At 36.8% G+C, this 20281-nt stretch overlaps 1 protein-coding gene across 1 annotated transcript in view; it reads left to right on the forward strand.

The window, feature by feature from the left end:
• MDN1 (midasin AAA ATPase 1) overlaps positions 1 to 20281 on the forward strand; it is a 229787-nt gene that overhangs the window by 76929 nt on the left and 132577 nt on the right. Inside the window, exons 11-17 of the mRNA XM_007951423.1 lie at positions 1648 to 1859; positions 2687 to 2790; positions 8361 to 8505; positions 11488 to 11584; positions 13608 to 13721; positions 18529 to 18676; positions 18932 to 19042. Of these exons, the coding sequence (XP_007949614.1) occupies positions 1648 to 1859; positions 2687 to 2790; positions 8361 to 8505; positions 11488 to 11584; positions 13608 to 13721; positions 18529 to 18676; positions 18932 to 19042 (931 nt within the window). The remainder of the gene's footprint in view (positions 1 to 1647; positions 1860 to 2686; positions 2791 to 8360; positions 8506 to 11487; positions 11585 to 13607; positions 13722 to 18528; positions 18677 to 18931; positions 19043 to 20281) is intronic.

The raw sequence follows: 20281 nt of genomic DNA on the forward strand, positions 1-20281 counted from the left end.
CAATCCTTCTGCCTAGTCCGCCATCTTGCCCCGCCTCCCTCAAGTAGTTTTAATTTTAGTGAGTACACAAGAACTTACTTGTGCCCTGAGGCAGTTGATATTATAAAATTAGATTATTATAGAATAATAATCTCATATTAACTATTGACTAACATTTTCTTTTGGTGTCAACTTGGTGAAAAGAATATATTTTTCCTTATTAAGAGGTTAGTATCAACTATTAAAAGGAAACTTTTCTACTCTTCAAATTTTGTATAGTTGGAAGTTTGCCATTTTCTACACCATGATGTTATTGGAAAGTGGAGTAAGTCTTTTAATGTATATTTTAGATATTTGAGTGACTTATTGCTTAAGAATCCTGATGCATAAGATGAGAAAACCAATAATAGTTAAAAAATAAAGGCAATGGAATGGAAAACAAAATTTAGGAATAGGTGAGGAGAAGGAATGAGGAAGTAGCAATATTCCTATTCTGGGGATAGGTAGTCAGCTTTGTTTTATTATTATGTTGTATAATTTATGTTAAATATATTTTATATGTATTAAATACTGTGTTTTTTAAAAAGAGAGGTTTGTAGATGTAATTAGTCTAGTTTACAAGTCTGGAGCCTTTGGATTGATTTTTTAAAAAAATCATTAAGAATAAAGAAACTTACTAAAAGGAAGGCCTTAAAAGTCATCAGACTTTTAAATTATTTACATTACTGCAGATTTCTTTCAATTTTGTTAGTTTGTATAGTCCTTTGCTTTTTTATTATTGTTAGCATAGTATATATTTTTCCATCGTTTAATTTTTAACCTGTTTTTGTTGTTGTATTTCATGTAGGGTTTTTGTAGGTAGCATATAGACCTTATTTAATGTCTCAGTTCACAGAAAATTATATACTTAAGCTTTTCCAGTGTCCAAGTAATAAATTTTAAATCATGATAAAAGAAGTAAGGAACAATTATTGCTTGTTGGGTAACTCATCTTTTAGCTAGAGTAGTGTTTCTAGGCCATTTTTAAATTATCCTCACCCTCTTCAACTTCCCCAGGAAAATTTAATTTAAATTAGTAATTTCCTAAGTCTGTATCAACAGAAATTAAATGCTAAGGAATAAGAAAGAAACCAAATAGTAAAAAAACAAGAGTGGCTTTAGGGCCAACAAATCATTGCAATGTCTAAGATGTTTTTTTTGCCCTTCTCCCCTCCACTCCCCCAAACTAATTTTCACCCCTTGGGAGCGGTATCATCCCCACTGAGAGTGCATGGCTGGATTCATATTACTTAAGTCATTCCCTTGAATAATGTTTTTTCTAGCCAATTTTAATAAAATGTGGTTTATCATTAAGTCCTATACGTGATGTTTATTCAAACATGTTAATAAAATAAATGGCATGCCTTTTACTGTCCAACTAAGATTTTGAATTTTTTCCATAGTTCTGTTATCTGGTAATAGTCTTTACTTTTATTGTAGGCCCTTCAAACATTTGGGTGTGGGAAATGGATTATAATTGAAAACTTTAACAGAGATTAAAATTTTTTTTTGATAGTATTTCTGATTTTTATTAAATGAAATTCTGAGCCTAATCCTGTTTTTGAACTATGCTTTCTAATTTCTGTTAACTTCAGTACTTTGTGATTCATATTGAACCTTTTGTTCCAGTTACAAACCTGTAGACCATAAGCTCATTTGGCTACCCTTACGAGAGGGATTTGAGGAACTCTTTGCCCAGACATTTTCCAAGAAGCAGAACTTTACCTTCTTGGGACACATTCAGACCTGTTACAGGCAGAAGCGGTGGCATGATCTCCTGAGACTAATGCAACATGTTCAAAAGTCTGCTGTCAACAAGGATGGAAAAGAGAGTGAAACTGGTAAGGATGTGACCCACGCTTCCAATAGGAGGGCTTGAGGCTTGGCCTCAGAATTAGGAGAGGAGTTTCAGGAGAAGAATAGAGCAATACATAAGACTTAGGGCAAAGATAACTTGTACTGAAGTGTTATTGCTATCAGGATTCTAGGCATTATTCCCACAGAAACATACCTGGTAATGCTGCTGTACCATATAGTGGTGAGTCAGTGGTAATGCTTACACAAGTACCACAGAGTAGTTGGTAGGTTATATTTTCTCAGCACAAGAACTGATTTCCAGAGAGCTGTATTCCACAGATAAGGGCTCTTGGCAGCTTGCTTTAAGTTCTCTGTCCTTCTTTATCTATAAGATAGAAATAAGAATATCTACTTCAAAGGGTTGGCATGAAAGATAAATGAGTTAATATGTGTACAAATGAGTTAATTAGTGTAGTCCTGGCACATAGTTAGCATTATGTATGTGCTTAGACTTAATATTTTTATACTTCTGTCAAAATGCTTAACTTTTGTGTGAGTTTCTCTAGTTGTGTGTTTTATGTGTGTTTAAAAGTTATAATAAGTCCCTGGGTGGTACAAATGGTTAATGCACTCAGCTGCTAACCAAAAGGCTGTAAGTTCAAGTCCACACAGAGGCTTTTTAGAAGAAAGAACTGGAGATCTACTTTTGAAAAATCAGCCATTCAAAAACCTTATGGAGCACAGTTCTACCCTGATGCTCATGGGGTCACCATGAGTTGGAGTCAACTCCATCACATCTCGTTATTGTTGAAAAGGTGTATATATAACTACTTAAAATGTGTGTTAAATTCTTGTCTTTATTCTTTTCTAGGATTGCTCCTAAAGGAGAAGTGGGAAGCATTTGGTCTTAGACTTAGCCATGCTGAACAACAGATGAAAATGACTGAAAATGCCCTATTGTTTGCCTTTGTAGAGGTATCTTGTTTTAGTAATTTAGATTACAGGAATGTTCATATAATGCAAAATGCAAGTTTTAGGTACGCTGCTATTTTGTGTTCTTCTTATGTTGATATTTTAGTATTTTCTGTTTAAGATTTAATAAAAACTTAATGAAAAAGGGTTTTTGGGGAAGATTTAAAAAAATATCCTTTATGGAAATGATAAGATCTTTATGAGCACCATTCTTTTTTTTTTTTAAATACATTTTATTGAAATATATTTTATATACAGTAAAATACACAAAACTGAAGTGACATGGGTCAATGCTTTTTTGGGGGGAGGGGCAGTGTTTCCTTCCCTCTCCTCCCACCCTGGATAACCAACAAAGAAAGTTTCCTTCCATGTATAAATTTTTCCTTGACTTTTTTACAATAACAGACTAATACAATATTTCTCCTTCTGTGATGGACTTATTTCACTCAGCATAATGTCCTCCAAGTTCATCCATGTTATGCGGTATTCTGCAGATCCTACATTATTCTTTAGTGTTGCATAATATTCCATTAGGAACTCTGGTAGCATAGTGCCCAAGGCATTTGAGCGCTAAGCAGAAGGCTGGTAGTTCAAATCCACCAGCCACTCCTCGGAAGGAAGGTTGGGCAATCTATTTCCGTAGTGGTACCTCCTTAGAAACCCAAGGAGGGGTCGCTGTGAGTTGGATTCGACTCGATGTTAGTGAGTTTTAATATTCTGTTGTGTGTATGTACCATAGTTTGGTTATCCATTCTTCTGTTGATGGACACATAGGTTGTTTCCATCTTTTTGCTATTGTAAATAGTTCTGTGATGAACATGGATGTGCATGTATCTGTTCTTGTCCTGGCTCTCACCTCTTTAGGATATATATCTAGTAATGGGATTGCTAAATCAAATGGTATTTCTATTTCCAGCTTTTGAAGAAATCGCCATATTGATTTCCATAGTGGTCCTATCTTTATTTAGAGTCCCATAAGCAGTGTATGGGAGTCCCTATCTCTCCGCATCCTTGCCAGCATTTGTTATTTTCTGTCTTGTTTAACTTTGCCATTAGTGCTGGGGTGAGATGGTATCTCATTGGTGTTTGATTTGCATCTCTCTGATGGCTTAATGATCATGAACATTTCCTCATGTATTTGCTGGCCAACTGAATATCCACTTTGGTGAAGTGTCTTTTCATGTCTTCTGCCCATTTTTGAATTGGAGTGTTTGTCTTTTTGTTGTTGAACTATTGGCGTTTTCTGTAAATTTTAGGATAAGTTCCTTGTCAGATAAGTCATTCCGAATATTTTTTATGGAGCTGTAGTTTTTTTTTTTTTTTTTTAATTGTGATTTGGGTGAAAATTTACAGAGCAAATTCAGTTTCCATACAGCAGTTCACATACACTTTGTCTCATGACATTGACCACAATTTACCACAATGCGCTCCCCTCCTACTTCCTCCCGATAGTTACCTCTTCCCTGTGTCCATCCCTCCATGCACTCCTGCTGTAGGTTCTTTTTTAACTTTTTTTGAGAAGTCTTTGGAAGCACATAAATATTTAATTTTTAGAAGGTCCCATTCATCTAGTTTCTCTTCTGCTGTTTGTGCATTTTGGGTTATGCTTGACAGTCTAATTGTGCCATAAATTAGAGCCCCTAAATTTGCCCCTAGTTTTTCCTTGAGGAACGTTATAGTTTTGGGATTCACATTTAAGTCTTTTATCCATCTGGTGTTAGTTTTTGGGAATGGTGTAAGGTACAGATCTTGTTTCATTTTTCTGCAAATGGATATCCAGTTTTGCCAGCACCATTTGTTAAACAGACATTCTCTTCCCCATTTAATGTATTTCAGCCCTTTGTCAAAGATCAGCTGACCATAGGTTGATGGATCTGTTTCTGGGTTCTCAGTTCTGTTCCACTGGTCTCCGTGTCTGTCATTGTTCCAGTACCAGTTTTGACTATTGTGGTTATATAGTAGGTTTTGAGATCTGGGAATGTGAGTCTCCTACTTTGTTCTTCTTTAATAGTGCTTTCCGTATCTGAGGTCTCTTTCCTTTCCATATAAAATTTGTTGTTGTTGTTATGTGCCGTCGAGTCGGCCTCGACTCATAGCGACCCCTCCTTGGGTTTCCGAGGCAGTATCACTACAGAAGTAGGATTACCCAACCTTCCTTCTGAGGAGTGGCTGGTGGGTTTGAACCGCCAGCCTTCTGGTTAGCAGTTAAGTGCCTTAGGCATATGCTACCAGAGCTCCTTCCATATAAAATTAGTGATTGGTTTTTCCATATCCCTGAAGAATACTGATGGGATCTGGATTAGGATTGCAATAAATGTATAGATTGCTTTGGATGGTATTGACATTTTCACAATGTTCAATCTTACTATCAACGAACATGGAATGTTCTTCCATTTATGTAGATCTCTTATGGTTTTTTGGTCGTGATTTGTCATTTTCTTTGTACAGGTCTTTTGAGACCCTCGTGAGATTTATTCCCAAGTATTGTATTTTATTTTTGGTAGCTATTGTAAATGATATTGATTTCTTTATTTCCTTTTCAGCAATTTCTTTGCTGGTGTAGAGGAATCCAACTGATTTTTGAATGTTGATCTTGTATCCTGCCACTATGCTAAATCGCTCAATAAGTTCCAGTAGTTCTTTTGCTGAGTGTTTTGGGTTTTCTATGTATAGGATCATATCATCAACAAATAGGGATCATTTGACTTCTTCTTTACCAGTTTGGATGCCTTTGATTTCCCTTCTTTGCCTTATTGGCCATTGCTAGGACTTCCAATACAGTGTTGAATAGAAGTGGTGATAGAGGGCATCCTTGCCTGGTTCCTGTTCGCAAGGTAAATGGTTTCAGTCTATCTCCATTGACTGTTGGTTTTGCATAGATGCCCTTTATTATGTTGAGGAATGTCTCTATTCCAGTTTTGCTGAGAGTTTTGATCAGGAATGGGTGATGGATTTTATTGAATGCCTTTTCTGCATTCATTGATATGATCATGTGGTTCTTTTTCTTTGCTTTTTTATGTGATAGATAACATTGATTGTTTTTCTAATGTTGAACCATCCTTGCATACCTGGTATGAACCCCACTTTGTCATAATGTATTATTTTTTTGACACGTTGTTGGTGTCTGTTGGCTAGGATTTCGTTGAAGATTTTTGTATCTATATTCATGAGGGATATTGGTCTGTAGTTTTCGTTTTGAGTGATGTCTTTGCCTGGTTTTGGTATCAGGGTTATGCTTGCTTTATAAAATGAATTTGGGAGGATTTCATCCTTTTCTAGAATACATTCTTAATATTTTTAAAAAGATTTCGTTGAGTGAACCTTATAATCTTCCATTGCTTCTTGGAGTATATGTGTGTGTGTGTGTGTGTGTGGGGGTGTGCATCTGAGACAGAAAGAACCGTTCACTTTAGTGTCCCAATTTTTTTTTTTAAAGTTAATTTTGTTATTGTTGAGAACATCACACATAGCAAGTGATACACCAGTTCAAAGGTTTCTACACTAGCATTTACAGACATTGATTACATTCTTTGCCTTGTGCAGCCATTTTCACTCTCCTTTTCTGAGTTATTCTTCCTCCATTAACATAAACTCACTGCCCCCTAAGGATTTTATCTAATCTTTTTGACTTACTGTTGCCAAGTTGATCCCATATAGGTTGATCTTGAAAGAGCACAGTGCTCAAGGCAGACATTCTTTACTAGTTAAGCTAAACTATTGTTTGGTTTTAAAAAAACATAAGAAGATATTTTGATTTAAAGTTAGTGAGCCGTTTTTCATTCCAAGGCATGCAGAGTTATGTTTGCTGTCTGTAGCTCTCTAGGAAACATCAGCTTGATTAAATGTTCATGACTTGGGCTCTTTTTTATTTTAATTTCAGGTTTTAATTGTTTCCCTGACACTCTTTAGACCATTCCTGTATATCCCCAAAGGAGAGAGGTGTCTAATTTGAGGTGGTGGTTCAGAAGAGAGAGAGAAGGCTCACTTAGTCATATGTCCATTGATGTGGGAAGTTTGATCATCAGTGCTTAATCCTTTTTTAAATAAACTTTTTATTTTGGAATAATTTTAGATTTACAGAAAAGTTGCAAAGATCGTACAGAGAGTTCCCATATACACACACCCAGTTCCTTCATTGCTAGCTTATGTTACCGTGGTACCTTTGTCAAAACTAAGAATCTGACACTGGTATATTGTTGCTATTAAATGTCATTGAGTCCAGTTTGACTCATAGTGATCCCACGTGATGCATTAGAACTGCTCCATTGGGTTTTCTTTGTGTAGGCTGTAATCTTTTTCATTTTTTTTTTAGATGTTATTTATTTTGTTTTGTTATTGAGAATATACATAGCAAAACGTGATACCAATTCAACAGTTTCTGCATGAATAATTCAGTGACATTGATTACATTCTTCAAGTTGTGCAGCCATTTTCATCTTCCTTTTCTGAGTTGTTTCACCTCCAGTAACATAAACTCACCGCCCCATAAGGGCCTGTCTAATCTTTTCAATTTCTTTTGTAAGGTAATTTCATACAAATAGTTCTTAAAAGAGTATAACGCTCAAGGGTGACCTTTTATTCCACTAGTTAAGTTAAACTTGGTTTTTTTTTTTTGTTGTTGTTGTTTATTTTAAGAACACTTCAGGAGATATTTTTGGTTCAATATGTAAAGATTTTATCAGGGCAGTATTTTCAGGGTTTCATCCACTGTTCATGGCTTCAGCAAGTCTAGAGTCCATGAGAGTATGAAATTCTGTTCTGCATGTTCCTCCTTTTGATCAGGATTCTTTTATGGAATCTTTGGTTAAAATGTTCACAGTGCTTAATCTTAATGTGACTATTTCTAAAAGAATCAGTTAAAATGTCAAGTACTCTAGTAATATACTGAAATTAGTAAATTTGTTCATATTTAAATATCTGTAAGAGATTCTATGTTAGGATCAGTATGAATAAATCAGTTTAATAATAGTAAAATAATACCATTTTTAATGTACGTCATTTAAATAGATTATAAAATTTATTTTTCATTGCCCTTTTTTTTTTTAAATCCTTTAGATTTTGATTTAGGTGTTTCATTGCTTTTAGAAATAGAGCTTGAAGAGGGAAAATCTCTCATTGGGTAAAAGTTGGAGAAATATGAATTTAGATCTTCTTTAGCAACTGTGATAGGCTGTGTAATACAGCCAGTAAACACTCTGGTGATTTAGATATTTATCTGATTTTGATGTATTCAACCTGATCATATTTATTTTTTATACTTTTAATAGTCATTTGGCTATCACCTGAATACACTGTAAATTAGCATTTAGCTAACCATCTGTGAATGAGAAGATCTGGTTTATTTGCACCTTAGGTTTTTTGTCCTTTTTGTCCTTTTAGATATTTAAAAAGTTAACTATGCCATACTTTGCTGACCTTATGGCAGCCATTTAGCAGTTAAGGCAGTGGACTAGGCTAGTCAAATGGGAGATGTTTAACCTTGCCTCTGTTTCTAACCTTGGTTTATAACTGCTCTTGGGGAATATGCCTTTATTTGATATGAATTCTTAACATTTTACTTTATTTTCCTTTAGGGCACATTAGCTCAAGCTGTAAAGAAAGGAGAGTGGATCTTATTGGATGAGATTAATCTGGCTGCTCCAGAAACATTGGAATGCCTGAGTGGTTTACTTGAAGGATCTGCTGGCTCCCTGGTGTTGCTGGATCGAGGAGACACAGGTAGCACTGGGTCCCCTTGGGTGTTTGATTTAGTGCCAAACTATTTGGCCCATTTACAGGAAGGCTTCAAATCGTTTCGTTCTGGTTTGACCACCTGCTGAGAATTTGCATCCCCTGCCTCTGAAGGATTATATGGTCCTTCCAGTGCAATTTGTTCATTCTTTAGCTAGCTATTCCTCTGCAAAGTGCATTGCACTACTGTTCGGCAATACATGGAATGCTGGGACAAATAAGATATAATTTGTCAAGGCAAATGAGTTGTGGGTACTAGATATATGTACATAGTGACAAAATATTCACAGGTGAGTGGATGAGAAAAGGTAAAGGTAACAGTGAACAATAGCAAAAAAAGATGGAAGAATGGCAGCATATAATTAAATTCAATACATAGGGTCTGGGTAGTGATTTCAGTAGGGTTTCAGAAAAGCCAGTAATTGTTTGAGCAGCCAATACCAACCCATTGTAGGTTTGCTGGGCCTGGGGTTCGGCAGAGTTAGAATTCCTCTGGTTGATTATTTGATTTTTATAAGCTATTGAAAATTGACCAAACATGCAATCAAGATGTGTTGATAATCACTGGTGATTGGAATACAAAAGTTGGAAACTAGGAAGTATCACCTGTAGTTGGAAAATATGGCCTTGGTGATAGATATAACACTGGAGATCGCATGATAGAATTTGGCAAGACCAGTGACTTACTCATTTTAAATACCTTTTTAACAATACAAATGATGGCTATACATGTGTACTTTGCCAGATGGAGTACACAAGAATGAAATCAACTACATATGTGGAAAGAGGTGATGGAGAAGCTCAATATCATCAGTCAAAACAAGACCAGGAGTTGACTGTGGAACAGACCATCAACTGCAAGTTCAAGTTGAAGCTGAAGACAATTGAAACAAGTCCATGAGAGCCAAAATACGACCTTGATTATATCCTCCTGTATTTAGAGACATTGACGTATTGAACACCAGTGACCAAAATCGGAGGAATTGTGGGATGACATCAAGAACATCAGGCAGCAGATCATTAAAAAGACAGGAAAGGAAGAAAAGACCAAAATGGATGTCAGAAGAGACTCTTAAACTTGCCCTTGAATGGAGAGTAGCTAAAGCAAATGGAAGAAATGACAAGATAAAAGAGCTGAACAGAATATTTCAAAGAGCAACTTGAGAAGACAGAGTCAGTTATTAGAATGAAATGTTCAGAGACCTGTAGTAAGAAAACAAAAAGGGAAGAACACACTTGGCATTTCTCAAGCTGAAAGAATTGAAGGAAAAATTCAAGCCTTGAGTTGCAATATTGAAAGATTGTATGGGCAAAATACTGAATGATGCAGGAAACATCAAAAGAAGATGATGTTCAAAAAGACGGAATGCACAGAGTCACTGTACCAAAAAGAATTGGTTGATGTTCATGCATTTTAGGAGGTGGCATATGATCCAGTACCCGTGGTATTGAAGGAAGAAGTCGAAGCTGCACTTAAGAAATTGGTGAAAAACAAGGCCCCAGAAATTGATGGAATACCCGTTGAGATGTTTCAACAAATGGATGCCACACTGGAAGCACTCACTTGTCTATGCCAAGAAATCTGGAAGACAGCTACCTGGCCAGTTGACTGGAAAAGATCCATATTTGTACCATTCCAAAGAAAGGTGGTCCCACAGAATATGGAAATTATTGAAGAATATCATTGATATCACACACAAGTAAAATCATGCTGAAGATAATTAAAAAATGATTTCAATAGTATATTGACAGAGAACTTCCTGAACTGCAAGCTGGATTCAGAAGAGGATGTGGAACAAGGGATACCATTGCTGGCATCAGATGGATCTTGGCTGAAAGCAATGAATACCAGAAAGATGTTTACTTGTGTTTTATTGACTGTGCAAAAGCATTTGACTGTGTTGATCATAACAAATTATGGATGACATTGAGAAGAATGGGAATTCCTGAATACTTCATTGTGCTCATCAGGAACTTATATATAGACCAGGAGGCCATTGTTCAAACAGAACAAGGGGATATTGCATGTTTAAAATCAAGAAGGGAATGTGTCATACTTACTTTCTCCATACTTAGTCTGTATGCTGAGCATATGATCCGAGAAGCTGGACTGTATGAAGAAGAAAGTGCCATCAGGTTTGGAGGAAGACTCATTAACAACCTGTGATATGATGACGACACAACTTTGCTTACTGAAAATGAGGGTGACTTGAAGCACTTACTGATGAAGATTAAAGAGTTCAGTCTGCAGTACAGATTACATTTCAGCATAAAGAAATGAAAATCCTCATAACCGGACCAATAAGCAGCATCACAGTAAATGGAGAAAAATTGTCATTAAAGATTTCTTTCATATTACTTGGTTCCACAATCAATGCCAATGGAAGCAGTAGTCAAGACATCAGATGACATATTGCACTTGGCAGATCTGTTGCCAAAGACCTCTTTCAAGTCCTGAAGAGCAGAGATGTCTTCTTGAAGAATAAGGTGTGCCTAACCCAAGCCATGCTATTTTCAGTTGCCTGGTATGCATGTGAGAGCTGGACAGTGAACAATGAAGACTGAAGGAGTTGGTGCTTTTAAGTTGTGGTGTTGGAAAAGAATACTGAAAGTACCATGGACTGCCAAAAGAATGACCAAATATGTCCTGGAAGAAGTGCAGCCAACATGCTCGTTGGAAGTGAGAATGGCCATACTTTGTCTGTCTGATTTGGTCACATTGTCAGAAAGGACCATTCTCTGGAGAAGGATACCATGCTTGGTAAAGTGGAGGGTCAAGGAAGAAGGGGAAGGTCCTCAATGAGATGGATTGACACAGTGGCTGCAACGATGGACTGAGGTATATCGTGGGGAGGCACAGGACCAGGCAGTGTTTTGTTCTGCTGTACACAGGGTTGTTGTGAGTGGGGGCTGACTTGATAACACTGACAACAATAACAGCATTGAAAATTTATAATTTTCTCTTAATAGAGCCATTGGTTCGTCATCCTGACTTCCGCTTATTTGCCTGCATGAATCCAGCCACTGATGTAGGCAAAAGAAATCTCCCACCAGGAGTAAGAAACAGGTGAGGGGACGTGGCCTGATATTGGAGACATTTTTTATTGAGTGATTGGGAATATTAATATAACCAAACTTCATAACATTGAATAGAGGGCTTGAATTTTTTTTGCCCTCCAACAAAGGACTCTTATTTTCCTTGATTTGTCATACTTCCTTGCTTTCTATAGATGGTAGAGATGATGGGAAATTCCAGAACACTGGATAATTTTCTTCAAGTCATTAGTATGATGCTTAATGGCTCATGGTTAATGTTGAAAGCAAAAAAATCTTTCCTCTTTTGGATGCTTCTGTATTGTAGCTGTGGGAATTTTTTTTTTATAACAGCATAAGTGCAGTTTATAAACAGAACCCTTTGGATCACGCTGATGATCTGTTGAAGACCTTTTAAGTTTCCTTCAGTTTTCATTGCCAGCACTGACATGAACACAGTACTTAGTTATTGAGGTTTTTATGTATGTAATATTTGAGAATAGATATATGACCAAAGTTCATAAATATCCAAATTTATTGTTTTTAGTAACTTTTTATTTCATTTTGAGTTTTAAAATGGTGCTAAAAGTTTATTGCATTCTGTTTTTTATAATAATAATAAAAGCTGCTGAGGAAATTTTTTTTTTAATTTTATTGTGATTTGAGTGAAACTTTACAGAGCAAATTCATCTTCCATACAGCAGTTCATATATACTTTGTCTCATGACATTGACTACAATTTACCAAAATGCAAAAGTTCTCCTCCAACTTCCTCCCCACACCTCTTCCCTGTGTCCTTCCCTCCTGTACTCCTGCCCCCTGAGCTGTCTCCCTGGGCATACACAGCCCTTCTGTTGTCTCATGATTGATCTCTTCAAGGAGTATATCTACCTAATGTAAATGTTCAGCTCATAGGCCTGTCTTTTGTTTGGCTGGAAGCCACTAGATTAGGTTTAATTCCAGACCTGAAAGGCAGCTAGAGGCCATAGTCTCAGTGGTTCCATCAGGCTCTATCAGACCTACAAACCTGGTCTGTGTTTTTTTTTTTTTTTTTTTTTTATAATTTTGAGTTTTGTTCCATATTGTTGTTCCACTCTCTCCAGGATCTCCTACATAGATCCCCTCCAAGTGGTTGACAGTAGTAGCCAGGCACCATCTAATTCTTCTGTCTTATATAATAGTCTTATAGGCTGAGGATCTCATGGTGTACCAGTCCCTTGGACTAATTGTTTCTATGCATCTTTGGTTTTCTTCATTCTTCTTTGCTCTGGATGAGTAGAGACCCATCATTGCATGTAGATGGCTGCTTGCAAGCTTTTAAAATCCCAGTTGCTACTTGCCAAAATGGGATGTGGAACAGTGTTTTTGTGTAGTATGTTATTATGCCAGTTGAGCTTGATGTCCCCTGTGACTATGGTCCCGAGGGCCCACAGGTCTACTCGCTCTCTCTGGGTAGCTGGCTGTGGCCAAAAAGTGACTGCAACCTTGTCCCTTGTCAGCCCTACTATAGACCTGGAAATTCTTACCAAATATACAGATATACTTGTAGAAGCATTGTGTGCCAACCGTGTAACATGGTCATGGACATGCTCCCCCCTGCATAGGCATACCTAATAGTTCGACCTGTCCACCCATCTGTCCACCCGTAGATCAATGTTTGCCATCACTGACAATGCTGAGAAAGTTTTAGAGGCTATATTGACATATGTATTTCGTCTTGTTCTAACCCCCTCCCCTTTTGTTTTCTTCTTTTCATGGTGAGGGAGCTTATTTCTTGTACATATTTTTTTGTTACACATACCACTTTCTTAAAATGAAAATAAATACATCTTAGGAGACTTCATTTCATATAAAGTAATAGAGGTAGTGTTTTTGGTAACATATACATTATTTTTCATTTCAATGTGTATAATTGGTATGTCATATTGAAAGGTTTTTGTATGTTTTATTTCAAGCAGTTGAAATGAGCTTATATAACTTGTTTCCTACTTTTCTGTTGTCAAAATAGCTGTATTAATTTTCTACCAGATGGTCATTATATAATACTTGACTTACAGGTTCACAGAACTTTACGTGGAAGAATTGGAAAGTAGAGAAGATTTACAAATTCTTATTGTGGATTATCTGAAAGGATTGAGTGTGAACAAGAGCACAGTGCAAGGAATCATAAAGTAGGTTCTCTTGGTGTGTTTATAAACTTTTCCTCAAACATAAAAAATAGGTATCTCATGGACGTATATGTCTTTCTTCTTGTATTTTTTGCTTCTAATCAGAGAAATCGATGGAAGCAGTATTATTTATATTTCTGTTTGAAAATTGGAACTTTACATGAACTCCCGTGGATTTTCCTAAGGAAGCATATATAGGAAGCTGTGAATTGCTGCTACCTATGAGCATATGTAAACAATTAGGCAGTGCTCTGCTAATGACTTCTGTATTCATAGCTGAGAGTTTGAATTTCTGGATGGGACGTGAATGGCATGTATTTTGTTCTGTCTTGATGAAATCTTACCTTCCCATTTATATTGGGTATATATGGGATGTACGGGGAAAAAGTTGATAGACTTGATGTGGTCAAGTTTGGAATTATTAGAGCCTTATCTGAATATTGTATAGTGTAGTTGTGTGTGGTTTAGTGCTTTAATTGGAGTCTCCTCCTGGGTTTTGTATGCTGTATGGAAAGGGTTCAATCTTTTGAACCTTTGGTTCAAAAGGTTGGACAACTTGAATTCTAGCACTGGCTTTGCTAGAAATGAATTAAGTCGTCTTGGGTAAGTCACTCATTACACTTTCTCTGTGTCTTCTAGAAAGAAATAAACAATATGTTAAAAGATTGAAATAGGACCATATTAGTGTTTATTTTGTGGTTTCTTCATTCATCTTTTCAAACAAATATTTTTTGAATGCCCAGGAGCCAGAGATGTAGCTATTAAGACAAAATCTAGGTTCTTCTCACAGAGCTTTAATTCTAGAGGTGAGGATAACTAATAAAAAAGGAGATGTGTAGTATAATTTCAAGTTGTGAGAAGTGAAGAATAACACTTTGGAAAGCAATGTGGGGTTAAAGAATACAGTTTGGAAGTCTTGTTTCAAATAGGTTCTCAAGGAGATATTTGCTTAAAATGGTTTAGAATGGAACCCTGCTGGCATAGTGGTTAAGCACTCAGGTGCTAACTGAAAGGTTGGTGGTTCAAACCCGTTAGAGGCTATGTGGAAGAAAAGACCTAGCAATTGGGTCCTGTAAAGGTTATAGCCTAGGAAACTCTGTGAGGCAGTTCTTCTCTGTCATTAGGGGTCACTATGAGTTGAAATCAACTCAGCAACACACAACAAGAAAAGATTGATTTAGCAACCACACCTTAAAGTTGGAACACTTTTCATTAGGCAAAAAGATTTGGAAATAATTGAAAATATATGTAGTTAAAATTCAAGAAGCTGAAGATAGAGCAGTGCAACTAGAAATAAAGCAGAAGTTCTTGTGAAATGCTGATCGTGCAAATAGTGCATGTTCCAGGCATTAAAAAAAACATTGCTGGAAGGTGGATTCTCTCTGCATTCCCACTGGTGATACGCAATCCAAATCCAGGTTCGGCATGAATTTTCATTTCATCTGTGCTACATATTTGGTTATAATTGGTCTTATGGTATTTGATCATGAATTTCTGAATTTGAGGCACTTTATGCTTCATTCTGAAATGTCTTCCATCTTGTACTTTCCAAGTGTGGCATTGATAATAGAAACGGTCATATCATCATGCTTTTTAATATTTTGGTTATACTGATTATTTATTTGTGTCTCAGTTAGAGCTAGCTCTGGGTTTGGACTCACTATGTTTTCATTAAGGGCTCTTCACAATCTTTTCCATAATAGAAGCTTCTTATCTGTTCTATCTGAACATTTTTGCCAGAGGAATTGCACCTTGTACTGTCAGTTTCCCAAAGGGAAGTTGATAGAGCTTCATTTTATTATTTGCAAAGATAGCCTATAAGTATGTGATCCAAACCAAAGCAAACCCACTGCTGTTGAGTTACCTTCCACTCATAATGACCTTATGGGACAGAGTAGAACTGCCCTATAGGGTTTCCAACACTGTAAATATTTAGCCACATCTTTCCACTGTGAAGCTGCTGGTAGGTTCAAACTGCTGACCTTTTTGGTCTGTAGCCTAGCACTTTAACCACTGCACAACCAGGGGTTCTTGTGTATGTGGTAGTAGATTTAAAAAGATTTCTTGAGAGGTTTTGATGCATGCTCTAGAACGTTGTATGTAAGCTTGACTGTATAACAGTTATAAAAATGGTCTTTGTACCTTCTGTAGAGAAATGAGAACAGGAGCAAAATAATGAGGAGACTTCTGGTAAGATAGAGGAATAGGCAGACAAGTGACACAGACCCTCTTCAACAAAGAAAAGAAAAACCAGTTGACAGGGATACAGAAAATAATCCTGGAGCCCTGAGCTTTGAAAGGAACTATACAGAAGTAGGTTAGGCACCAACTAGTGGAAAAACCTGAATGAAAACAGTGAGTACAGAGATGGTTGGAGCTGTGGACTGTCAGCTACTATGATGGGACCAAGAGCATGAATATTTCCAAGTGGTACTGGGACCTGAGAATTGACCTAAAGATCAGCCCTGGTTTCCAGGGGCTGCAGGGATGACTGCCCTGGTGGCCTATGACTAGGAAGGGAAACAGCAAGGAGGGAGGCAACCTGAGCTGTTGACTTTCCACTGTCCAGAGGGCACAGCCATTTTGATTGTTCACACATGGCAACCATTTTGAATATTTAAAGTGACCAAGGGCGCAGCCATTTTGAATTTTACAAGTGGCAGCCATTTTGGATTTTAAAGTGATAGCATTCTCATTCGGATTCCAGGGACCTAAGAATAGGCTCTGTTTGCCAGGGTCAGCAGGGACATATGAGAGGGTGACAGCAGGAAAAGAGACAGGTGGTGAGTGTATAAGTGCTGTCAACTAGCAAATAGAGGAGCACGGTACTCTGCTTGTGTAGATAACATACAAAGAAAACGAAAATCTTGGGCAAGTCACTCCAACATGCAATCACCAATTATATATAAACACAAAAAACGTCACAATGCCTCAGAGACAACAGAGCATCACAGTCCATACAAAAAAGCAAGATAAAGCAGGAGAAACAAGGGACCAGGATACAGACCCAAAACACATCCCTGAGTATTGGAACTCCCTGATAAAGAATTCAAAAGAATTATATTTTGGTATCTTCAACAAATTGAGAGACAGATCAAGGAAAATACAGAGAAAACTCTAGAACAATTTGAAAAGACAATACAAGTGCAAAATGACAAAATAAATGAAAAATTAGAAATGATACAAAATCTACACACAGAAATCCAAAAGATTGATGCTAAATTTTTAGAAATAGATCAGACATTGAATGGGTGTAGAAGCAGAATTGAATCCATGGAAGGCAGAGTTAGGGAGACTGAAGGCAAATACCTGAACACTTCTTTGGAAAGAGATAAATCAGAAAAAAGATCAAAACAAAAGGAATTAAGCCTAAGGTTCATGTGGTATGCCATCAAAGGAATAAACCTACTTGTAATCGGAATTCCAGAACCACAGAAAATAAAATAAAACCACAGAAAATTGTCCAAGATTTGTTGGAAGAGAATTTGTCTGGTATGATGAAATATGAGAATATATCCATTCAGGAAGTCCAATGAACCCCAAACAGGATAGACCCCAAAAGAAAATCACCCAGACATACCATCATCAAACTTAGCAAAACCAAAGACAAAGAATCATGAGAGCAGCATGGGAAAAACGTAGTCACCTACAAGTGGCAACCAGTAAGACTAAGCTTAGATTTCTTGACAGAAACCATGCAGGTGAGAAGACAGTGGGATGGTATATATAAAACCCTGAAAGAGAAAAATCTCTAACCAAGAATTATGTACCCAGCTAAATTGTTTCTCAGATATGATGGTGAAATTAGGACATTTCCAGATAAGCAGAGATTAAGGGAATTTGTTAAAACCAGATCAACCTTACCAGAGATGCTAAAGGGAGCCCTTTGGACAGAGAAGCAACCATAGCAAACAACAACTGACAATTATACACATGATGATATAACCCAGAAACCAACCAGCTATGGAAGTATCCAAAGTAAATAAGCCTACAAGGATTGTAAACAGGGAACCAGAGATAACAATTGACAATGAGGACAACTACAAACCAAAAAGAGGGAAAAAACTGTGTTGTTACAGAACTTCTAGATGGTAGGGAAGTCAAGACAACTACAAGATAGAATGGACTGTTCTAAACTTGGAAAGAAAACTATAAATCACAGGGTAATCTCAAAGAAAAATGATAAATCTTCACATCAAAAAAGAAGACCAGCGTAAATATTCAGCAAATATTAAAACAAGTGCAATGAAGGAAGTGATAACACGATTCATAAACAAAACAAGCTCAGCATAGAAAATTACATGGAACAAAGAAATCGACACCACAGAAAAGCACATAACAAAAATGACAGCAACAAATTCGTATTTGCTGATAATTACATACCTGACAAGGAACTTATCTCTAAGATTTATAGTGGAAGAGTGGATGGCCAAACTATGGTACATACACATAATGGAATGCTCTGTAGCAGTAAAGAATAACGTGGAGTCTGCAAAACACTGCATAATATGGATGGACTTTGAGGACATTATGCTGAGCGACATAAGTCAATCACAGAAGAACAAATATAGTATTATTTCGTTGTTGTGGAGGCTCGAGGAAAGGTTTATATGTGGAGGGAAACTTCCTTTGTTGGTTGCCAAGGGTAGGGAGGGAACACTGCAAAAAAAAAAATGCATTGACCCATGTCACTTTAGTTTTGTGTATTTCACTGGATATAAATTATATTTCAATAAAATGCATTAAAAGAAAGCAAAATAATGAATACTAACTGGTTAATAAAGTCACCTGAATTATACCTTCTTTGTAGCTTCTACACAGTTGTGCGGAAGGAGTCTGGAACCAAATTGGTGGATGGGACTGGCCACAAACCTCACTACAGCCTTCGGACTCTCTGTAGGGCCCTGCGATTTGCAGCCTCCAATCCATGTGGCAGCATCCAGCGCTCACTCTATGAGGTTTTTATAAAGTCTGTGTTTGGAGAGGGGCTTGGTGGTTGGGCTTACCATAGGAGGGGGCAGTGGGAATTCAGCCAGGTTGGTCAGTGCTCAGTGCTTCCAGTTTGGTTATCATAGGGCACTCCTTACCACAACTACACGTTTAAAAGTTGTCTGGGAAGCTGCACCACACTAAATTTTTTTTTTCTTGAAATAAATTCACCTGTTACTGTAGAAGGATAAGTAGTGTTATATATATTTGTGTTTTTTTCCTAGGGCTTTTGTTTGGGTTTCTTAACACAGCTTGACAGGGCATCACACCCAGTAGTTCAGAAGCTCATTTGTCAATACATTGTCTCTGGCAATATCAAAAGTCTGCTGAAGCAGGTATGTTGTCTTTTGATTTTTGACTGTTCATTTAGCATATAAATGAAAGTCTGAATTACCAAATTTTCAACTGGTTTGTGTTTTACAAAACTTTTTTCTAATTTTAGAAGTACTCTGTTATAAAAAATTTAAACATTGCAGAAATGTATCATTATAGATATGAAAGTGTCCCATAATCATGCTCTTCAAAGATATAAACCCTAGAAATAGTCTTTCCCAAGTAAATTACATATGTATTTTACTTTCCTATATATTTAAACTTTGATGTGTGTGTGTGATGTAGCTTTATTGAAGCAAATTCTAATGTCTATTTAATACACATGGGACCATCTCATAGAATATTCTGTAGCATCCCTTCTTCACCTAACTGTGCCTTGAATATTTCAGTCCAGAGATCTCTCTGTCATGCTTTCTATTGGGCACATGGTCTCCACTGGGTGGTTGCACTCTCATTGCCCTATGAATTATCTATCCTGTTTCCTTGTGGTTTTTGTTTCTTTTTCTGGCTGCTGTAACCAACCACCATCTGATTTTAGCAGAGTACACTGCAGAGCAGCAGGGCACTGAAAAGGAGCACTGAAAAAGGCTGAGAGAAGCTGGCTGTCGCCTTGTTTACTTGTTAGCGCTTCCTCTTTAGGAAGAGAGCATCTTTGGGACTTGCAGTTATTTTGAACTCAACCTTTTTCTCCTTTACTTTTTTTAAAAATTGATCAATGAGCGCATAAATAAATACTTCTGACAGAGTGTGAAAACGTTGACAAAAGACTCCAGTTTGCTTTAGCTATTCGTATCAGTTTCCCCTGCTTGCTCATTTTTTGTGTGTTCTTCATGGTTGTAATGAAAGCTTAACAATTCTTCACCACTGCCCCTTAGCGTAATAAGGAGCTCTTAATAGCAATGCCTGCAATTAAGCCTTCAAATCAGAGTGCCAAATGTTCTAGGAATACTTTTCTGTAGCTATAAATTTATAAAAGTATAAATACTTTATTTCTACAGCTAAAAATTAGTAAATTTTTGATTTATAAAAAATGGCAATTTTGCATGGCTCAACTTAATAATCTCTACCGTATCTTGGAAAGATCATTTCATCTTCCACAATACAGTCCTTAATGGAGTCATTTCTCTGGAGAATCAGTTTTATTTTTAATGTCTTCTAGGGGATCCAGAGTGTAATGTTAAAGTCCCCTCAGTACAATGATGGCCTGTTTTGTTGGACTGTAGTTTATGAAATACATGTTT

The sequence above is a fragment of the Orycteropus afer genome, unplaced genomic scaffold, assembly GCF_000298275.1.
Source record: "Orycteropus afer afer isolate SDZICR_OR568_19922 unplaced genomic scaffold, OryAfe1.0 scaffold00011, whole genome shotgun sequence".
In the NCBI taxonomy this organism is placed as follows: domain Eukaryota; kingdom Metazoa; phylum Chordata; class Mammalia; order Tubulidentata; family Orycteropodidae; genus Orycteropus; species Orycteropus afer.